This window comes from Heteronotia binoei, chromosome 6 (assembly GCF_032191835.1).
Source record: "Heteronotia binoei isolate CCM8104 ecotype False Entrance Well chromosome 6, APGP_CSIRO_Hbin_v1, whole genome shotgun sequence".
Lineage (NCBI taxonomy): Eukaryota > Metazoa > Chordata > Lepidosauria > Squamata > Gekkonidae > Heteronotia > Heteronotia binoei.
In genome coordinates, this window is record NC_083228.1 from 146,242,357 (window position 1) to 146,264,015 (window position 21,659).

The following is a 21,659-nucleotide window of genomic DNA, read 5'->3' on the forward strand; positions in this document are numbered from 1 at the left end:
TGCGACCCTCCCCCCGGTTGCAAAAGCAGCAGCAGCTCTGAGCGCCACGAGGGCCGGAGGAGGGGAAGGCGAGGCGGCCAGGCGTGTGGAAGAGCTGCAATCCCGGCTGAGCAGAGGCCGGAGCCTGGGGGCGCAGGAGCCCCTTCCAAAGCACTTCTCCGGAACGGAAGGAAGGCTTGCATGCCGGGCCCGGCCTTTGCAAAGGGGCCCCCGGAATGGAAGACGTGCAAACTCTGCTGCCGGGGCTGGGGGGCTGCTGCGGCGGTGGGGCAGGAGGGGCCGAAGGAGAGAGCAGCAGCCGGGCCTCCTGCGACCCTCCCCCCGGTTGCAAAAGCAGCAGCAGCTCCGAGCGCCACGAGGGCCGGAGAGGGGAAGGCGAGGCGGCCAGGTAGGGAAGGGGCCTTGCAGCACCCAAGGGAGACGGGGGGGGGGAGGAGCACCTGGAGCCCCCTGGATGCTGCTGCGGCCAAGAGCGCCGAGGGCCCCCCGGCCATTCCCCGGACTCCATCCCCTTCCTCCCGCACGTCTTCTGCTGCACCCCCCCCCGCCCCCCTTCCCCGCACACCTGAACTGCCCGGGACCAGCTGAGAGCCAGTGGGGTGTCGTGCGGTGAATGCAGGGACTCTTATCTGGGGGAGCCGGGTTCGATCCCCCCCCCTCCTCCACGGAAGCCTTTCTGACACTTCAGGGGTCACCCGTCAGTGCCCCCCGTGGTGTGTGGGCAGGGGGGCTTGGGAAGGTGAAAAGGGGGGTTATTCTGGGCCCTGCCTGGGTTGAACCCCAAACCAGAGTGGTCGCTGGCAGTTAGTTTCGGCCCTTTCCCACTGACCAGCAAACTAGCATACAAAGTAATGAAGATGCTTAAGAGATGCAAGGACCAAACAGGAATAGCAAGCTCAGTTTACCTGGTCACCATTTGTTTGGATTTAATCCTGGGGAGAATCATAGAGAAGTAAATATCAGAATTGGAGATGGATATGTAAATGTATCTTCTTAACTGGAATGTTGAGAGTAATTAACTGAGCCCCTGTGGTTGCATTATCATGATACCCAGTCCTGCAAACTGCCTTGAGAGTTTCCGTCTAGGTGTGACGAGAGCCATGAGGAGCTGGTTTTCAGCCTCCCCAAAAGACATGTTTGCTGGAGATCTAACCAGGTGAACCCCACAGTTCAAAGGGGGACCCCCATGGCTTTTGAAAGAGGTGCTTTTGCCTAACCCTTCAGGTCCATTGAAGAGATGCAGACAACGATTAGGGGGCTCCCCAGTCCCTCTGGTGCTTTTGGGGCCTCAGCTTAACTTAAGAATCAGCCCCTTGGACAGACTGACCTTATGGAATGAGAGGCTAAGCTTGTAACATCCTTAAAGAGCCCAACAGAGACAGTTAAGATTTGCAAAGAACCAAGGAAGCTTATCTAAAATAGCTTGGTATGTCATATTACAAAATTATATTAAACCAGGTCTACAAACCACAAGAAGCACTTTAGTTCTGATCTAACAGGTCGATTCTCATTCGCTTTCCTTGTGACATGTGACTGTCTCTGTATCTCTTTACAGTCAAGTGACTCAAGGCATCTCTATCCAGTCGGAGGTGACCCAAGAGAAGGGGAGGGAGATGGAAGAGCAGGACCCAGAAGGAGCTGCAGCTGGCAAGACAGCAAGCAAAGGCCCCCCTCCCACCCAAGCTGGGGGTGGTGGTGAAGGCTGGGAAAGCCCCGTGCCAGAGACACCTTCTCAGGTCACGGAGATCTCAGAGGTGCATGGCCAACACTTCCAGCAGTTCCAGTACCGTGAGGCTGATGGGCCCCAAGAGGTTTGCAGCCGGCTCCATCGACTCTGCAGCCACTGGCTGAAGCCAGAGAGGAACTCCAAGAAGCAGATGGTGGACCTGGTGATCCTGCAGAGGTTCCTAGCCCTCCTGCCCCAAGAAATGCAGCGCTGGGTCAGGGAATGTGGGCCGGAGACCAGTTCCCAGGCGGTGGCCCTGGCTGAAGGCTTCCTCCTGAGTCAGGCCGAGGAGGAGAGGCAGGCAGAGCAGGTGAGGGGGTTTCCTCCAGCTGGGTCCAATTCAAGCAAGGATATTGGAGCTAATTCTAAAGTTTCCCTGAAAGATATTTGCCCAAGTGTTAATCATTCAAATGGGAGATGAACAGCCTCCTTCAGCAGCCTCCTCTGCTAGAAAATTTCTTCTCCTTCCAGACAACTGGGTCTGCTGATGGAAGAGTGCAGAGTCTGGGAGTGGGGCAGGATCCCTTGCTTGGTCTCTTCTCCGTTCTATTTCTTCCCCTTCTCACTCGCTGCTCTTTCAGATGTGGGGACCGTCCATGGAGAGAGAAGCTCCATTCCCTGAGGCAGAACAAGGTTTCTTGGAGGAAGGGCAGAGGGCGCAGGCCCAGGAGGGTGCCCAAGATGCCCTCTCTTGGGGTAAGGTCTCATTCTGCCTGTTTACACTTGGGGCACTCCCTGAATGTGGTGGGTGGAGAGTTCAGGTCAGGAAAAGAATTCAATACTTCTGAACGTATCACTAAATGTTCACTGACTGTGATTCTTCTGAAAGGGGATTAGACAGAATTATAGAGGGCAGTTCCTCCCATTAATTAGAACATTGAAGTCTCACCTTCCTTCCATAGGAGGAACTCAGGGTGGCTCGAAAGAGAAAAGTTAGACAAATGTGAGCAGAGCTATTAATGCGGGAGAATACGGGGAGCCTCTGCCTTCTGGGGCAGCACTGAGCACTGAAAACCATTTCATAAGAGCCAAATAACCATGTGGAAATTTAGCTTGTGGACCCTCTCTTATAGGGGCACTTGGCAGGCCGCTGGAGGAGGGATGACCGGCTGTTTCCTGAAACCCCAGAGATTTGGGGAAGGGCCTTGGGGTGAAGCTTGGCTCTGATACTACCCTGGATTCTCTAGAAGCGCTCAAATGAGTCTCGATTTTGGGCTGAATGTGAGGGTGACATGTCATGTGACGTCACTTCCACCCCCAGTCCAGACTCAAGAGCCTAGTTGGCAGGAGAAGGGGATTCCTGGGTGTTTGGTATGATCCAGCAGGGATGCTGTGACCTTTGGAACTCCAGAATTCACAGGGAACATTTCAGGTCTCACAGAAGCCTGGAATATGTTGGCAGCTTTTATCACCCCCTGAGGCTCATGGGTGCTTCTCTTCTGTCTCTCCTACAATTTAGTAAAACGTTGTGTTGAGTGTACACAGGGCAAGGTTTCCAACTCCTGGGAAGGGAGTGTGCGAAGGGAGGAACAAACAAGCAAGTGGAAGAGGAAGTCACAACAAACACCCTTCCTCCTTTCTCTTCCTAACAGGCACTGGAGAAGTTCTGCTGAGCCATCATCTTTCCAGAGGTGTGGAAACAGCTGCTTTACCTCCAGTCCAGGTAGGGGAAATGAGCAGGGGTCAGCCTGTGTTCCCTCCTACTTTATCAGGGGGTCTCTTACTCCTGCAGTTTCTAGAGTGGTCCAGGTGAGAGAGGCTCTTAATACCACTCCCTCAACCTGTGCCAAGACATACATCCCGTTCCATCCCAGACTGCTCCCTTCCAATGAGCAGTCTCTGCCTGGCATCATCTCTGATGATGGAATCTGCTTTTTCTTCCAGTGCCCCTTTTCCTTTGAGGACGTGTCTGTCTGTTTCACCCCAGCAGAATGGGACCTGCTGGATCCGGGCCAGAAAACTCTCTACAGGGAAGTCATGCGGGAAAACTATTGGAGTGTAATCTCTCTGGGTAAGGAGGATCTTCCACAAGTGCCAAAGGTGTGAATTGTTCTGCATGGGATGATGCATGAGTCATACTATTGCACAGCAATGCATCATTTTGAGGCCTCTTCAAATACTTGTCCGGGGGCAACGGAGGCCAGTGTTGTCTAAGAGGATGACTTGTTGCTTCCACAACATGCAGGCTCCCACCAATTACACCGTTGAACAACTCTTGCTGTTAAAAAGTTTCCCCTAATATCCAGCATGTACATTCCCTCCCTTAATTTAAGCCTATTATTACAAGTCCTTTCCTCTGCTGCCAACAGGAACAGCTCCCCACCTTGCTTTAAGTGACAGCCCTTGAAATACTTCAAGAGAGCAATCATGTCCCCCCTCAACCTTCTTTTCTCCACACTGAAGATTCCCAATTCCCTCGGCCTTTCTTAATCACGTGACCCTCCCCTGCTGCATCAGGGCTGGGTGGTGGCTCTGGATCAGCTGCTGGTGGTGAGTCTTCATCAGCCTGCAGCTCATCAGCCTGTTTCCTGCTTCTGCTGACTCAGAGCCAGCCATGCGTGACTCCCCTTCTCCTGAGGAGTCCTCCTCCACTGAGGATTTCATGCTGAGCTCAGGCTGGCCCAGAACAGAGATCCTCAGAAAGGCTCTGGAAGGGGCTAGATTCTGATTTCTCTTTTCCTAATGCCGGCCCTTCTAAAACATAGAAAGATTAATGAAGGATGTAAAACCGAGACACCACTAAACAGTGCAGTTTCTACAGCTCAGCAACAGAAAATCCTGAAAACCTCACTGTTCTATCTTACACATGAAATACCTGGTATTAGATAGTACCTCTAGTTGTGAAAGCAACGTCACCCCAGTCGGAAACGACTGGTGCTTGCACAGGGGACCTTTCCTTTCCTTGTTACTACATAAGTATTCCGACTATAGCCTAAATCAGGGGTGTGAAACATGCGGCCTGGGGGCTGATTCAGGCCCTCCGAGGGCTGCTATAAGGTCCCCTGAGCAACTGGCTGTAATCTGCTTCCTTCTCCCCATCTCTTGCTTCCTTCTGCATCACAGCTTGCCTTGCCAGGCTTGCTCAGTTGCACAGTAGCTACAGATCAAAGCCACAATTTTCTCCACTGTCTGAGGCTCCTACCTTGGGGAGGGAGAGCTTAGTTTGCCAGGCTCTCTCAACTGCACAATTGGCAAGACCTTGGAGTTTGTAGCTTAATGGTGTGCAATAATATCGGAATCTTGCCATGCTCTGTATGAAATCTGGTCAACGCTTCTAGTGAAATGGGGGGATATAAAAAACTACCTCATCACTGCGTTCAAGACTGCTGTGTGCAAGATTTATCTGCTATACTAGACTACTTGGGATTTGGAACACTATGTGGTTTCCTCAGGAGCTTCTGGACCGTGGATTCCTGTAAAGTTGAAGGACTATTGGTTGGAACTGAAGCTGCCGATGTCAAAGGGCTTGCCATGTACTTGCGGGCGCCTGGGGCCTCTCTGTTTTCTGTAATTGCGATGGGAATGTTGGGGGAGGATGCACAGGGCTGCTTTTGCTGGCTAGCTTCCTCTTTTCAGTTTTGGGCACCACGTTTTAAGAAGGATATAGAAGGATATTCCCCGCCACCACTACTGCTGCTCTACTAGAGTTTGCTGCTCTACTCCACTCTACTTTAGCTTCAATACATCCGTTTTCCCCCCAAGGCAATGGGGGCAGCAGCACAGCCCGTTCCTTAGGCGAAGGGGAATAAATCTGCTGCACTGACAGGTCAAGTGGTGCCTCAGGAGAAGCCTTGAGAGGTCCCCTCCTTCCTCATTCAGAGGGAGTGTGGGTGGGGAGCCTGGGTGAAGGGGGGGAGCTGGGCTCCCTTTTAGCTTTTGTCTGTGCTCGCCCTTTATTTTCTTCCCCTGGCAAACTCTGCCCTTCTCTGTGTTCCACCAGTAGAGTCGGAAGAGGCAACTTCACTCATTTCCCCCTTGCCAGTGTGTCCGCTTGAAACTCTGATCTGATCTCCTTCTCACAGTAATGCTGATAGAAAAAAGTATTCCGTTTTTAAAAGCATATTTTGTGCTTCTTAGTAAGCAGCCAACTTAGGACACGTCATTTGTCTCCTAAAATTTAGTTTAAGCCTTTGGTCTTGTTTTCCTCCCCCCTCATCTGTCCAGTGGCCAGCGCCTCTGGAGTTGTTTATTATGTATCTATATCAAAAACATTGATCATATACATAAAGGAAAAATTTAAGGGGTGCAATTTTTTACTTTTGCCCCACCCCACCCCTCAAAAATATGTAGATTTCTCTCCCCCCCCCATCCTTCCCCCCAAAGAAGACAGAAGTGTTAGAGAGGCTTTGGTGGAGAAAGACAACGTCCTCACATCCCAAGAAAGGCTGGAGAGTTTCTCAAGGGGATCCCAAGAACAGGTTTCCTTCCCAAATGAGCTGGCTGAGATGGTTATGTTCAGGGAACAGGCAAGGAGTAGCCATGGGGTTTTCTGATTCTCTTCTCTCTGATCAAGATTTAGTTTGGTACAGTCATGCAGCCCGCTGAGTAAGAGGGAGTGAGGCCTTCTGGGGACTGAGATTTGGAGAGTTAGGAACTCCTTCTGAGCAAGAGCTCTATGATCTTCTAGTCCTCCAGTGTGCTATTTCAGGTTGTGCAAATAGGTTTCTCTGTTTCACTCAGCATTACAGCACCGCTGGCTGGGTGAGAATCCAGTGCTGTGTTCACAGGGCCCCTCCCTTCTAACTACAGGAGTTTGGTCTAAAAGCTTTCTTTCCTGTGCTGCCGTGTGGAACAGCAGCGTGTTCATTTTTTCAATAAGTCATCTGGGAAAAGCCCTTAGATCTGCTCTGGGAGTTCCTGGTCCTTTCTGATAAAATCCCACACTTTTGCCTTGTTGCCTGGGGGGGGGGGGGGGTTCCTGGATTGCAGCAAGAGGCACTACTGGATGAGTCTCCACTTCCCCTGGGATAGCCAGCCAGCCAGCCAGCCAAGGCTAGAATCTGAATTAACCTGTAAGTCTGCCTGAGAGCAATAGAAGTAAGAATGATAGCTTATACTTTCTCCTTTGATATTTTTAAATCACTTGTTATTCTTTTCAGTTACCGAGCACCATCATCAATCAATCATGGCATTTAGGAACCATGGAAATTCATGGCATTCAGGAACCCTGCATGGCTTTTGGCTAGATGAGGCTGAAGTGTGTGTGGGAGGGAATTGGCATTGCAAGCTCCGCGGTGGCTCTTGAGGGGATGAGATATTCTTAAATGCTAGACATTCAGGGGAAAAGGGGGAGGTGGTTAAGATCAGGGAAGCTGGAGGAGGTTGAAGAGCCATTTCCGTCTGCAGTCACAAAGAAGTTCTTGGACCTTACCTGCCCTCCCAGGTGTTACAGAGATCTCTCTCTTTATTCTAGCAGAGGATGATCAGAGAAATCAGGAGGGCGAGGAATTTGAGCAGCAGTTGCCAGATGGAGTTCAAGACTTGGAAGAAAACAGTCAAAATCAAGGAAGACCTAAGAGAAAGAAAGGCAGCTGTATGGATGAGAAGAGAAAAGGAAAAAGGCTTAATGTACATTTTCCAAAGAAGAGAATAATTAAGACATGTACATCCACTCAGTGTAGCAAGTACTTCAAAAATAGATCACAGCTCCTTGTGCACCAAAGAGTACACAGAGGCAAGAAAACTTTTGAATGTTCAAAGCATGGAAAAAGATTCAGTCACACTGGCACTCTTCAACTGCATCAGAGAACCCATACAGAGGAGAAACCTTTTGAATGTTCACAGTGTGGAAAGAGATTCCATCAGAGTGCCAATCTTCAACTGCATCACAGAACTCACACAGGGGAGAAACCTTTTGAATGTTCAAAGTGTGGAAAGAGATTCCGTCAGAGTGGCCATCTTCAACTGCATCAGAGAATCCACACAGGGGAGAAACCTTTTGAATGCTCAGAGTGTGGAAAGAGATTCGGTCTCAGTGGCACTCTAAAACGGCATCAGAGAACCCACACAGGGGAGAAACCTTTTGAATGCTCAGAGTGTGGAAAGAGATTCAGTCAGAGTAGCTATCTTCAACTGCATCAGAGAACCCACACAGGGGAGAAACCTTTTGAATGCTCAGAGTGTGGGAAGAGATTCAGTCTCACTTGCCATCTTCAAAGGCATCAGAGAACTCACTCAGGGGAGAAACCTTTCGAATGCTCAGAGTGTGGAAAGAGATTCCGTCAGAGTGGCAATCTTCAACTGCATCAGAGAACCCATACAGAGGAGAAGCCTTTTGAATGTTCACAGTGTGGAAAGAGATTCCATCAGAGTGCCAATCTTCAACTGCATCACAGAACTCACACAGGGGAGAAACCTTTTGAATGTTCAAAGTGTGGAAAGAGATTCCGTCAGAGTGGCCATCTTCAACTGCATCAGAGAAGCCACACAGGGGAGAAACCTTTTGAATGCTCAGAGTGTGGAAAGAGATTCGGTCTCAGTGGCACTCTAAAACAGCATCAGAGAACCCACACAGGGGAGAAACCTTTTGAATGCTCAGAGTGTGGAAAGAGATTCAGTCAGAGTAGCTATCTTCAACTGCATCAGAGAACCCACACAGGGGAGAAACCTTTTGAATGCTCAGAGTGTGGGAAGAGATTCAGTCTCACTTGCCATCTTCAACGGCATCAGAGAACTCACACAGGGGAGAAACCTTTCGAATGCTCAGAGTGTGGAAAGAGATTCCGTCAGAGTGGCAATCTTCAACGGCATCAGAGAATCCACACAGGGGAGAAACTTTTTGAATGTTCAGAATGTGGGAGGAGATTTGGTTTCAGTGGCAATCTAAAAGTACATCAGAGAACCCACACAGGGGAGAAACCTTTTGAATGCTCAGAGTGTGGAAAGAGATTCAGTACTAGTCGCCAACTTCAACTGCATCAGAGAACCCACACAGGGGAGAAACCTTTTGAATGCTCAGAGTGTGGAAAGAGATTCAGACAGAGTGGCCATCTTCAACTGCATCAGAGAACCCACACAGGGGAGAAGCCTTTTGAATGTTCAGAGTGTGGGAAGAGATATGGTCACAGTTGTACTCTAAAACTGCACAAGAGAACCCACACAGGGCAGAAACCTTTTGAATGTTCAGAATGTGGAAAGAAATTTAGTGTCAGTGGCGATCTAAAACTGCATCAAAGAGCCCACACAGGGAAGAAACCTTTTGATTGCTCAGAGTGTGGAAAGAGATTCAGTCGGAGTAGCCATCTTCAATGTCATCAGAGAACGCACACAGGAGAGAAACCTTTTGAATGTTCACAGTGTGGAAAGAGATTCAGTCAGAGTGGCCATCTTCAACGGCATCAGAGAACCCACACGGGAGAAACCATTTGAATGTTGAGAGTGTGGAAAGAGATTCAGTCATACTAGCCACCTTCAACTGCATCTGAGAACCCACACAGGGGAGAAACCATTTGAATGTTCAGAGTGTGGGAAGAGATTTGGTCTCAGTGGCACTCTAAAGCTACATCAGAGAACCCACACAGGGTAGAAACCTTTTGAATGCTCAGAGTGTGGAAAGAGATTCAGTCATAATAGCTATCTTCAACTGCATCAGAGAACCCACACAGGGGAGAAACCTTTTGAATGCTCAGAGTGTGGGAAAAGATTCAGTCAAAGTGGCGATCTTCAACTGCATCAGAGAACCCACGCAGAGGAGAAACTTTTTGAATGTTCAGAGTGTGGGAAGAGATTTGGTCTCAGTGGCACTGTAAAACTACATCAGAGAACCCACACGGGGGAGAAACCTTTTAAATGCTCAGAGTGTGGGATGAAATTCAGTCACGGTTGCACTCTAAAACTACATCTGAGAAACCACACAGGGGAGAAACCTTTTGAACGCTCAGAGTGTGGAAAGAGATTCAGTCATAGTAGCTATCTTCAGCTGCATCAGAGTACCCACACAGGGGAGAAACCTTTTAAATGCTCAGAGTGTGGAATGAGATTCAGTCAAAGTGGCACTCTAGAACTGCATGTGAGAACGCACACAGGGGAGAAATCTTTTGAATGTTGAGTGTGTGGGAAATGATTAAGTCGGAGTGGCCATCTTGAACTGCATCAAAGAATCCACACGGGGAGAAATCTTTTTCATGCTCAGATTGTGGAAAGATACTCAGTTGGAGTGGGTCTCTTAAGCTTCACCAGAGAACCCACACGGGGAAAACTTCTTTGAATGCTCCGAGTGTGGAAAGAGATTCAGTTGGCATAGATATCTTCGACAGCATCTTAAGAATCCACACAAGGAATACTGTGTAACGGCTTAGCCTATCAAAAGAGCTTTTCTAGAAAGCTTGAATGTAAACAGAAATTTTACGCTAAAAAGGACGAAATGTTAAAAATGGTCAGACTATGGCAGCTAATTTAACCATGTTTGAAGACCTCAAACACATCCCACTGTCCCGCATGCAGTTGGCAACCCTAGATTAAGTGTTTCTTTATGAATCAGAAGACTGCTGAGGAACCTGAGAGCAGATTTTCTGGACCAGGTTGGTGCTTAAAAGGCACCTTGAATCTCTTCCTTCATTTGAAAACAAATAGTCATGGAAATAGTTCTTTTATTTGCTTCTGTGCCCAGCAGCTGGTAAAAGCTTAAGACGCAGACAAGACAGTGTGCAGTTCCTAGAGAAGATACAAGGAGGAGAGAAACACTCTCCAAACGTCCTCCTTTTGGGATCTGGCGTTGCTTGTAGGAGAGCTGGAGGACAGGGGCTTGAGAAGCCAGACTGGGGTGTGCCTGGATGGAGAAAGAGTGGAAGGGCAGAGAGGAAAATGATGAACAAGGAGGGTGGGAAATGATCCAGATGTGCATAATTTGCAGAAAGCCAGGTGAGTGGGAGTCTTCCCGTCTTCCCCAGGCAGGCCATTGCAGAAAGCGGGGCCACAACAGAGAAGGCACGTGTGTGGTGAGTTGTTGGATTTTGCCCATTGGCAGGGTAGAACATAGTGGAGGCCCCACTCAGATGACCCTGGAGAGGTGAGAAAAGGGAGCAGACAATGAGGCACAGAAGGGACAGCTTACGCAAGACTCCCCTCCCATATAGTCAGGGTTGCCAACCTCCAGGTGGTGCAGGAAAAAGGCAAATATACCTCCACAAAAAAACAGCCTCAATAATAATACAAAACTTATAAGTGCTTTATAAATATAGAACAAAATTTCAAAATAAGGTGAAATCAATAACAAAAATAGAACACTGACCAAAGTCAAAATCTCATAACCAACAAATTAATGCCAAATTTTCAAATGAAAAGTCCAGGCTATGGCAAAGGTTGGTTCTTAAACAGAGCCCCGAGCTCCAATTCTTCTCAGTAGATGTTGAAGTAGTTCAGTGCAGCAAGGCATATATGGAACGTGACAGGGTTGCACTTGATGCCCTGTTTCACTGTTCTACAAGCTTTACTGTGCCATTATACAATTTGCAAAGCTTCAGAATTCTTAGCAATGGCAACCTTTCTTGGCCATCTTTCCACCCCCGCAATATCTCCAAGGTGGCAAACATCAATCCGTTAAAGCAGTTCAGCATTAAAACTACATTCAAGGTGATGTATACACATAAGATAATTTTGTAAAGATTCAGTAGTAAAAACATAAACACACATAACACCAAAACCAGGGAGGAAAGCCAGTAACAGGAGGTGGTGGCAGCTACAAGCATAGCCAGCTTCAAAAGGGGGTTAGATAAAAATATGGAGCAGAGGTCCATCAGTTGCTATTAGCCACTGTGTGTGTGTGTATTTGGCCACTGTGTGACACAGAGTGTTGGACTAGATGGGCCATTGGCCTGATCCAACATGGCTTCTCTTATGTTCTTAACTGAGCGGGGGATGATGTTTCAGCAGGTGAGCCTCCATCCATCCCAGAACTTCTGAGGTGGTCTTATGTCCTTGCCTGAAGCATTAGGGACATGGTGAGCGTCTCCATCTGTGAGAACCAGGGTTGGCCAGGCTGCCTGGGGCCACCTAGAGGGGGCTTCCTGTGGGTGGGAGCAGGGTGGGGTCTCACTGTATGTAACCAGGCCACATCCTGGGGCTTGCAAGCCAGTTTTTCTTGGATATAGTTATGCTGAATGACTGAGTAAAAGCTGCTACTCTGGGAGCCCTCGTTCTTTCCCACTGAACCCAGTATTGAACACTTCCTCCCCCCCCAAAAAAACCGTCCTCCTCAAACTCCACCCCTGAAATCTCCAGGAATCCCCTAACCCAGAGTTGGCAACCCTACCTGGTTGACTTGCATGCAGGCTGGTTCAAGGCATGTTGTCCCCCCAAGCCAGGGAAGCCCGTTGCATCCTGGGAGCCTGGGCTGCAGGTATCAAAGCAGTGCCCGGGGAGGAGGCCTGTCCAGGGTTGCCATGGAGATAATGTCTCCCTGCTCAGTCTGCTAAAAATGCTCCTCCGGAGCGGTTGTTTTCCCTCCTCTCTCTTGGTTTCTTCCCACCTTATTTAAGAGAAACTTGAATTTGCCTCAAAAGCTTGATGGGTCGCCTGTCAGTGCCCTTCTGGGGTGTGGGAGGTGCTTGGGAAGGTGAGGAGGGGGCTATTTGGGGCTCTCCCTGTTTTGGTGGTTGCTTCCAGCTGCTTGTGGCGCTTTCCTGCTGAAGGGGAGAGGAGGGGTGTGTGGGGCTGAAAGGCTCCTGGAGGGGGGGTGCCCATCTGAGGGAAGCCCCTGCCGTTCCCCTCACACCTGTGCCCCACCCACTGAGGCCTCGTTGGCAGTAAAGGACGGTTTGCCAATCGGGTCTGTCTGACATAACCTAAGTTTTGCATCAACTAAGGTGACCAGAAGAGGAGAGATTCTCTTGAAACATGCAAAAGTGTCAACCTCAGGTCCATGTCACATTTTCAGTTTTGACAATGAGTGCATCAAATTGTTGAATTCCACTCTATGTGCAAACTGGCAGAAACACATAAGGATTACTCCAGTTGGATGTTGAGCATCATGGTAGAACTGTAAGAATTTCAGGTGAAAATTGGTTTGAACTGAATAGGGTGGCCGTGGCTAAAACCATCCCATTTATGTGTATTCAGCACATACTGATTCAATTTTAATTTGAAGTGAAATAATATATTCCAGCAGTGAAGTGTTTAGTGCCATGTTGTGAATTTATAACACTGCACAGTGTTTTGTTTGTGCTTTTTCAGCCTCCATTCCTTTTTGTTTACAAAATTAGGACCAGGCAGCCCTCTTTTCTGCCCCCAAATCCGAATTAGAGGAAAGCTGCCCCTGAGACATGGGCCTTCCCAGCTTCCATAAAACTGGAGCACATGTGAATTACCTGAGCCTTATTTCCTTATGACTCAGTTGACTGCCACTCCACTGTAAGGGTAAAGAGAGCCCCCCCCCCCCAATTCAGCCTGTGCTTGTAAGCATCAGTGCCCCACGGGGAGGCTTGTTAAAAAAAAAACTAGAACACCCCTGTGAAGTAGGCCAGTCTGCATGTTCCAACACTCACATACATAGAAGACACAAAGACTTCCCTGTGAAGGACGCAGGAGGTCAGCAACTGTTGCCCTCTGGCCTATTTGGTCAATGAGGCAGCCTTGTAAATAGGGATAGCTTTGGGAGTGGGGGAGAAAACCTACTGGGGGGGGGGCTCAGAAACAGAGACTCTAATTTGCGGGCAGAAGAGCCCCAGTCCAATCGCCAGTTTAAAAGGCCAGGTACATGCAAGAGAGCGGCTGCGAGTCAGAACGATGGGCACTCTTGAGAGATGAATGGTCCTTCAGCATAAGGCAGAGCGCCCCTTCCTGTTCCGTGACCAGAAGAAGAGAGAACGTAAGAACGTAAGAGAAGCCATGTTGGATCAGGCCAATGGCCCATCCAGTCCAACACTCTGCGTCACACAGTGGCAAAAATTTTTATACATACACACACACTGTGGCTAATAGCCACTGATGTACCTCTGCTCCATATTTTTATCTAAACCCCTCTTGAAGGTGGCTATGCTTGTGGCCGCCACCACCTCTTGTGGCAGTGAATTCCATATGTTAATCACCCTTTGGGTGAAGAAGTACTTCCTTTTATCTGTTTTAACCTTTCTGCTCAGCAATTTCATCGAATGCCCACGAGTTCTTGTATTGTGAGAAAGGGAGAAAAGGACTTCTTTCTCTACTTTCTCCATCCTATGTATTATCTTGTAAACCTCTATCATGTCACCCCGCAGTCGACGTTTCTCCAAGCTGCCACTGGACATGGGCCTTCCTAGCTTGCTTAAAGATTTGACCATGCGTGAATTACTGAGGCCAATTACGTGATGATGGAAGGGACTGTCGCTCTACTGTAAGGGAAAAGAGAGCTCCCCCCCCCCCCTCCAATGCAGCTTGTGCTTGTAAGTCTCAGTGCTGCACTGGGAGGCTTGGCGGAAAAAAACAACCAGAACAACCCTGTGAAGTAGGCCAGTCTGCATGTTCAACACCCACTTATGGAGAGGATGTTTTAAAATAAAATGTTTCTGTCCTTGCCAGTCCTGTTCACCACATCAGCTGTGACTTCCCCTGCCCACTTCCTGCCTTGGAGGAAAGGAGACGGGGCTTTGAACGGCAGTGGGGAGACCAGGAAGCCCCAGCATCAAAGACTTCCCTGTGAAGGACGCAGGAGGTCAGCTCCTGTTGCCCTCTGGCCCATTCGGTCAAGTAATGAGGTGGTCTTGTCAATCTTATAGACAGGAATCACTTTGGGGGAGGGGGGGCTCAGCAACAGAGAATCTGATTTGCCTGCAGAAGAGCCCCAGTCCAGTCGCCAGTTTAAAAGGCCAGGTACATGCAAGACAGCGGCTGCTGGTTAGAATGATGGACACTCTTGAGAGCTGAAGGGTCCTTCAGCATGAGGCAGAGCGCCCCTTCCTCCTTCCACAGCCCAGAGGTTCATGGCTCAGTGGTAGCAGAGCATGCCTGGTTCAATCCTGGCACCTCCAGTTAAACAGACCAGGCAGTGGGTGATGCAAAAGACCTCGGCCTGAGACCCTGCAGAGCTGCTACTGGTCTGAGCAGACAACACTGGCTGTAATGGGCCCCAGGGCTGGGCGGCTGCCTGAGAGCACTGAGGACTAGCACCCTCTGTAGGCTGAAAGGAAAGCTGGGATTAGGAGAGGGGGGGCTGTGGCTGCCAGGCAGAGCATCTGCTTGGCGTGCAGAATGTCTCCTGTCCAGACTGGGGGGAGAAAGTGATGTGAAAGACTCGTGAGGTCCTGGGGGGGCCTGCCAGGTTGAGTGGACACTGGCCTGGATGGATGTGGGGGGGGGGGCTCTGGGCTCTGATTTAGTGGAAGGCAGCTTCCAGAATGCAAGGGGGAAACAGCTGCTGTGCTGCCTGCCTAGGATTCTGGGCAGGGATGTGATGCTTGCGGGGGCATCCCAGAGGGCTCATGTGCCCCCCCTCCACCATTTCAAAGACTGACCCTCCCCCCTCGTTTGCAAGAGAAGAACCCTCCTTCCTTCTGCCCCCGGTGCAAGGAGGCCCCTCCCAGGCGTCTGCAACGAGGCAGGAAGGCTGCAAGGCTGAGCTCTCCCCGCAAAAGGGGCAGGATTATTTTGTTGTTGTTCTGCAACCCAAAGCGGTCCCGCCCCACGGAGAGGCGTCCGGGAGAGCTGCAGCCCTGGCAGAGCAGAGGCCGGACCCAGGGGGCGCTGGAGCCCCTTTCCTAGCCCGGAATCCGGGAAGGGGAGGGGAGGAAGGCGTGCATGCCCAGGCCCGGCCTTTGCAAAGGCCCCCCCCCCCAACGGGAGACGTGCAAGCTCTGCTGCCGGGGGTGGGGGGCTGCGGCGGTGGGGCAGGAGGGGCCGAAGGGAAGAGCAGCAGCCGGGCCTCCTGCGACCCTCCCCCGGTTGCAAAAGCAGCAGCAGCTCCGAGCGCCACGAGGGCCGGAGAGGGGAAGGCGAGGCGGCCAGGTAGGGAAGGGGGCCTTGCAGCACCCAAGGGAGACGGGGGGGGGGGGGGAGAGGAGGCGCGCCTGGAGCCCCCTGGATGCTGCTGCCGCCGCCGCCAAGAGGATCAAGAAGGGCCCTTTGCCATTCCCCAGACTCCATCCTCTTCCTCCCGCACGTCTTCTGCTGCACCCCCCCCCCGCCCCCTTTCCCCGCACACCTGAACTGCCCGGGACCAGCTGAGAGCCAGTGGGGTGTCGTGCGGTTAATGCAGGGACTCTGATCTGGGAGAGCCGGGTTCGATCCCCCCCTTCTCCAGGGAAGCCTTTATGGGCCTGGGTCCTTCTGTCAGGTCCCCCCGTGGTGTGTGGACGGGTGAGGGGGGGTTGGGAAGGTGAAGAGGGCGCTATTCTGGGCCGTGCCTGGATTGAACCCCAAACCAGAGTGGTCGCTGGCAGTTAGTTACGGCCCTTTCCCACTGACCAGCAAACTAGCATACAACCTAATGAAGATGCTTAAGAGATGCAAGGACCAAACAGGGATAGCAAGCTCAGTTTACCTGGTCACCATTTGTTTGGATTTAATTCTGGGGAGAATCATAGAGATTGAAATACCAGAATTGGAGATGGATATGTAAATGTATCTTCGTAACTGTGGAATGTTGAGAGTAATTAACTGAGCCCCTGTGGTTACGGGAGTCTCCTCAAGGCAGTTTGCTGGAGATCTACCAGGTGAACCCCGCTGTTCAAAGGCCCCGTGGCTTTTGAAAGAGGTGCTCTTGCCTAACCCTTCAGGTCTAATGAAGAGATACCATCAGTTCAGGACCCCTTCTTTACATAATCCTCACGAATTCTCCTAGCTGCCGCCATAAATTTAACACAATTGTGAATTGGGGGTTAAAATCTGATAACAGCGTGTTGTGAATTTATAACATCACAAAGTGTTTTATTTCTGATTGTACAGCCTTATTTTCTGTTTGTTTGCAAAATTAGGACCAGGCAGCCCTCTTTGTGGCCCCCAAACCAGAATTAAGAGGAAAGCTGCCACTGAACGTGGGCCTTCCTTGCATTCTTAAAGATTTGACCCTGCATGAATTAGTGAGGCCAATTACCTGCTTATGGAAGGGACTGTCGCTCCACTGTAAGGGTAAAGAGAGCCCCCCCCCCGCCCATGCAGCGTGTGCTTGTAAGTCTCAGTGCCCCACTGGGAGGCTTGGTGGAAAAACAACCAGAACAACCCTGTGAAGTAGGCCAGTCTGCATGTTCAACACCCACTTATGGAGAGGATTTTTTAAAATAAAAACTTTCTGTCCTTGTCAGTCCTGTTCACCACATCAGCTGTGACTTCCCCTGCCCACTTCCTGCCTTGGAGGAAAGGAGACGGGGCTTTGAACGGCAGTGGGGAGACCAGGAAGCCCCAGACACAAAGACTTCCCTGCGAAGGACGCAGGAGGTCAGCTCCTGTTGCCCTCTGGCCCATTCGGTCAAGTAATGAGGTGGCCTTGTCAATCTTATACACAGGAATCACTTTGGGGGTGGGGGAGAAAATCCCAACCGGGAGGGGGGGCTCAGCAACAGAGAATCTGATTTGCCTGCAGAAGAGCCCCAGTCCAGTCGCCAGTTTAAAAGGCCAGGTGCATGCAAGAGAGCAGCTGCCAGTCACAACGATGGGCACTTGAGAGATGAATGGTCCTTCAGCATGAGGCAGAGTGCCCCTTCCACGGCCCAGAGGCTCATGGCTCAGTGGTAGAAGAGCATACCTGGTTCAATCCTGGCACCTCCAGTTAAACGGACGTGAAAGACCTCGGCCTGAGACCCTACAGAGCTGCTGCCGTCTGAGCAGACAACACTGACTGTGATGGGCCCCAGGGCTGGGCGGCTGCCTGAGAGCACTGAGGACTAGCACCGTCTGTAGGCTGAAAGGAAAGCTGGGATTTGGGGAGCGGGGGCTGTGGTTCAAGGGAAGAGCATCCGCTTGGCGTGTCCAGATTGGGGGGAGGAAGTGATATGAAAGACTAGCGAGGTCCTGGGGGGGCCCTGCCAGGTTGAGTGGACACTGGTCTGGATGGACGGAGGGGGGGGGCCTCTGATTTAGTGGAAGGCGGCTCCCAGAATGCAAGGGGAAAGCAGCTGCCGGGCTGCCTGCCTAGGATTCTGGGCAGGGATGTGATGCTTGTGGGGGCATCCCAGAGGGCTCATGTCCCCCCCCCCATTTCAAAGACTGATCCTCCCCCCTCGTTTGCAAGAGAAGAAACCTCCTTCCTTCTGCAACGAGGCAGGAAGGCTGCAAGGCTGAGCTCTCCCCGCAAAAGGGGCAGGATTATTTTGTTGTTCTGCCACACAAAGCGGTCCCGCCCTACGGAGAGGCGTCCGGGAGAGCTGCAATCCCGGCAGAGCAGAGGCCGGACCCAGGGGGCGCTGGAGCCCCTTCCCTAGCCCGGAAACCAGGAAGGGGAGGGGAGGAAGGCTTGCATGCCCGGGCCCGGCATTTGCAAAGCGGCCCGGAACGGAAGACGTGCAAGCTCTGCTGCCGGGGGTGGGGGGCTGCGCCGGTGGGGCAGGAGGGGCGGAAGGAGAGAGCAGCAGCCGGGCCTCCTGCGACCCTCCCCCCGGTTGCAAAGGCTGCAGCAGCTCCGAGGGCCGGAGGAGGGGAAGGCGAGGCGGCCAGGTGGGGAAGGGGGCCTTGCAGCACCCAAGGGAGACGGGGGGGGGGGAGGAGCCACGCCTGGAGCCCCCTGGATGCTGCTGCGGCCAAGAGCATCGAGGGCCCCCCGGCCATTCCCCAGACTCCATCCCCTTCCTCCCGCACGTCTTCTGCTGCACCCCCCCCGCCCCCTTCCCCCCCCCCCCCGCACACCTGAACTGCCCGGGACCAGCTGAGAGCCAGTGGGGTGTCGTGCGGTTAATGCAAGGACTCTTATCTGGGAGAGACGGGTTCGATCCCCCCTTTCTCCAGGGAAGCCTTTATGGGCCTGGGTCCTTCTGACGCTTCAGGAGTCACCTGTCAGGACCCCCCCCCCCCCGGTGTGTGGGCGGGTGAAGGAGGGTTGGGAAGGTGAAGTGGGGGCTATTCTGGGACCTGCCTGGGTTGAACCCCAAACCAGAGTGGCCGGTGGCTAGTTACGGCACTTTCCCACTGACCAGCAAACTAGCATACAACCTAATAAAAAGGTCATTCTTATGAAAAGGGCAACTAGAATGATTAAAGGGCTGGAACACTTTCCCTATGAAGAAAGGTTGAAACGCTTGGGACTCTTTAGCTTGGAGAAACGTCGACTGCGGGGTGACATGATAGAGGTTTACAAGATTATGCATGGAATGGAGAAAGTAGAGAAAGAAGTCCTTTTCTCCCTTTCTCACAATACAAGAACTCGTGGGCATTCGATGAAATTGCTGAGCAGCCAGGTTAAAACGGATAAAAGAAAGTACTTCTTCACCCAAAGGGTGATTAACATGTGGAATTCACTGCCACAGGAGGTGGTGGCGGCCACAAGCATAGCCACCTTCAAGAGGGTTTTAGATAAAAATATGGAGCAGAGGTCCATCAGTGGTTATTAGCCACAGTGTGTGTGTATGTATAAAAATTTTTGCCACTGTGTGACAGAGTGTTGGACTGGATGGGCCATTGGCCTGATCCAACATGGCTTCTCTCATGTTCTTATGTTCTAATGAAGATGCTTAAGAGATGCAAGGACCAAACAGGGATAGCAAGCTCAGTTTACCTGGTCACCATTTGTTTGGATTTAATTCTGGAGAGAATCATAGAGAAGTAAATATCAGAATTGTAGATGGATATGTAAATGTCTCTTCGTAACTGTGGAATCTTGAGAGTAATTAACTGAGACCCTGTAGTTACGTGAGTAGCCCCTGCAACTGCCTTGAGAGTCTCCTTCTAGTTGTGATGAGAGCCATGAGGAGCTGGTTTTCAGCATCCCCAAAAGACGTGTTTGCTGGAGATCTAACAGGTGAACCCCACAGTTCAAAGGGGGACCCCCATGGCTTTTGAAAGCTGCTCTCGCCTAGGACCTCAGGTCTATTGCAGAGATACAGACAACAGTTAAGGGGTCACCAGTCCCCCTGGTCCTTTTGGGGCCCCAGTTTAACTTAAGAATTAGCCCCTTGGACAGACTGAACCCATGTAGTGAGAGGCTAAGCTTGTAACGCCCTTTAGGAGCCAAACAGAGACCATTAACTTTCCCGAGAACTCAGGAGCATCTCTAAAATAGCTTGCTGTGTCATACAACACTTAAGTCCTGATCCACTAGGGCAATTCTCATTTGCTTTTTTGTGACATGTGACTGTCTCTGTATCTCTTTACAGTCAAGTGACTCAAAACATCTCTATCCAGTCGAAGGTGACCCAAGCGAAGGGGAGGGAGATGGAAGAGCAGGACCCAGAAGGAGCTGCAGCTGGCAAGACAGCAAGCAAAGGCCCCCCTCCCACCCAAGCTGGGGGTGGTGGTGAAGGCTGGGAAAGCCCCGTGCCAGAGACACCTTCTCAGGTCACAGAGATCTCAGAGGTGCATGGCCAACACTTCCGGCAGTTCCAGTACCGTGAGGCTGATGGGCCTCAAGAGGTTTGCAGCCGGCTCCATCGACTCTGCAGCCACTGGCTGAAGCCAGAGAGGAACTCCAAGAAGCAGATGGTGGAGCTGCTGATCCTGGAGAGGTTCCTAGCCCTCCTGCCCCAGGAAATGCAGCGCTGGGTCAGGGAATGTGGGCCGGAGACCAGTTCCCAGGCGGTGGCCTTGGCTGAAGGTTTCCTCCTGAGTCAGGCCGAGGAGAAGAGGCAGGCAGAGCAGGTGAGGGGGTTTCCTCCAGCTGTATCCAATTGAAGCAAGGATATCAGACCTTATCCTAAAGTTTCCCCGAGATATATTTGCCCAAGTGTTAATCATCCAAATGGGAGCTTTAACAGCCTCCTTCAGCAGCCTCCTTTGCTAGAGAATTTCTTATCTCACTCCAGATGTCTCACTGGGTCTGCTGATGGAAGAGTGCAGAGTCTGGGAGTGGGGCAGGATCCGTTGCTTGGTCTCTTCTCCGTTCCATCTCTTCCCCTTCTCACTCGCTGCTCTTTCAGATGTGGGGACCATCCCTGGAGAGAGAAGCTCCATTCCCTGAGGCAGAACGAGGTTCCTTGGAGGAAGGGCAGAGGGCGCAGGCCCAGGAGGGTGCCCAAGATGCCCTCTCTTGGGGTAAGGACTCATTTTGCCTGTATACACTTGGGGAACCCCATGAATGTGGTGGGTGGAGAGTTCAGGTCAGGAAAAGAATTCAGTACTTCTGCACATATCACTGAATGTCCACTGACTGTCATTCTTCTGAAAGGGATTAGAAAGAATTATAGAGGGCAGTTCCTCCCATTAATTAGAACATTCATGTCTCACCTTCCTTCCATAGGAGGAACTCAGGGTGGCTCAAAATAGAGAAGTAAAATTAGACAAACCTGGGCAGAGCTATTCATCCCGGAGAATATGGGGAGCCTCTGCCTTCTGGGGCTTTGCTAAACACTGAAAACCAGTTCATAAGAGTCAAATAACCATGCGGAAATTTAGCTTGTAGGCCCTCTCTTATAGGGGCGCCTGGCAGGCCACTGTAGGAAATCGGGTGCTGCAGGAGGGGTGACCAGATGGGCCTGGCATCCCAGCAGATTCGGGGAGGGCCTTGGGATGAGGCTTGGCACGGATGCTACCCTGGATTCTCCAGAAGCGCTCAAGTAAAGCCATGTCATTTCCACCCCCCACTTTTTCCACCCCCAGTCCAGACTGAAGGGCCCACTGCCAGCTGGCAGGAGAAGGGGATTCCTGGCCGTTTGGTCTGATCCAGCAGGGATGCTGTGACCTTTGGAACTGCAGAGTTCACAGGGCACATTTCAGGTCTCACAGAAGCCTGGAATATGTTGGCAGCATTTATCACCCCCTGAGGCTCATGGGTACTTCTCTTCTGCTTCTCCCAGAATTTAGTAAAAGGATGTGTTGAGTGTACACGGGGCAAGGTTTCCAGCTTCTGGGAAGGGAGTGTGTGAAGCGAGGAACAAACAAGCAA

At 51.2% G+C, this 21,659-nt stretch overlaps 1 protein-coding gene across 1 annotated transcript; it reads left to right on the top strand.

The window, feature by feature from the left end:
* Positions 1-215: 215 nt before the first annotated feature.
* On the top strand, positions 216-9,161 carry LOC132574396 (oocyte zinc finger protein XlCOF6-like). The gene is made up of 4 exons (XM_060242759.1): positions 216-388; positions 2,308-2,359; positions 3,611-3,766; positions 7,343-9,161. Exons 1-4 carry the CDS (start codon positions 216-218, stop codon positions 9,092-9,094), a joined length of 2,133 nt encoding a protein of 710 aa, XP_060098742.1. The 3' UTR covers positions 9,095-9,161.
* Positions 9,162-21,659: the final 12,498 nt, after the last annotated feature.

Coding starts and splice junctions, on each gene's coding strand:
- LOC132574396 (XM_060242759.1), top strand. CDS start 216: ATGGAAGACGTGCAAACTCTGCTGCCGGGGCTGGGGGGCTGCTGCGGC. Junction 2,360..3,610: donor ATTCCCTGAGGCAGAACAAG/GTTTCTTGGAGG, acceptor TTTTTCTTCCAG/TGCCCCTTTTCCTTTGAGGA. Junction 3,767..7,342: donor ATCTTCCACAAGTGCCAAAG/GTGTGAATTGTT, acceptor ACATCCACTCAG/TGTAGCAAGTACTTCAAAAA.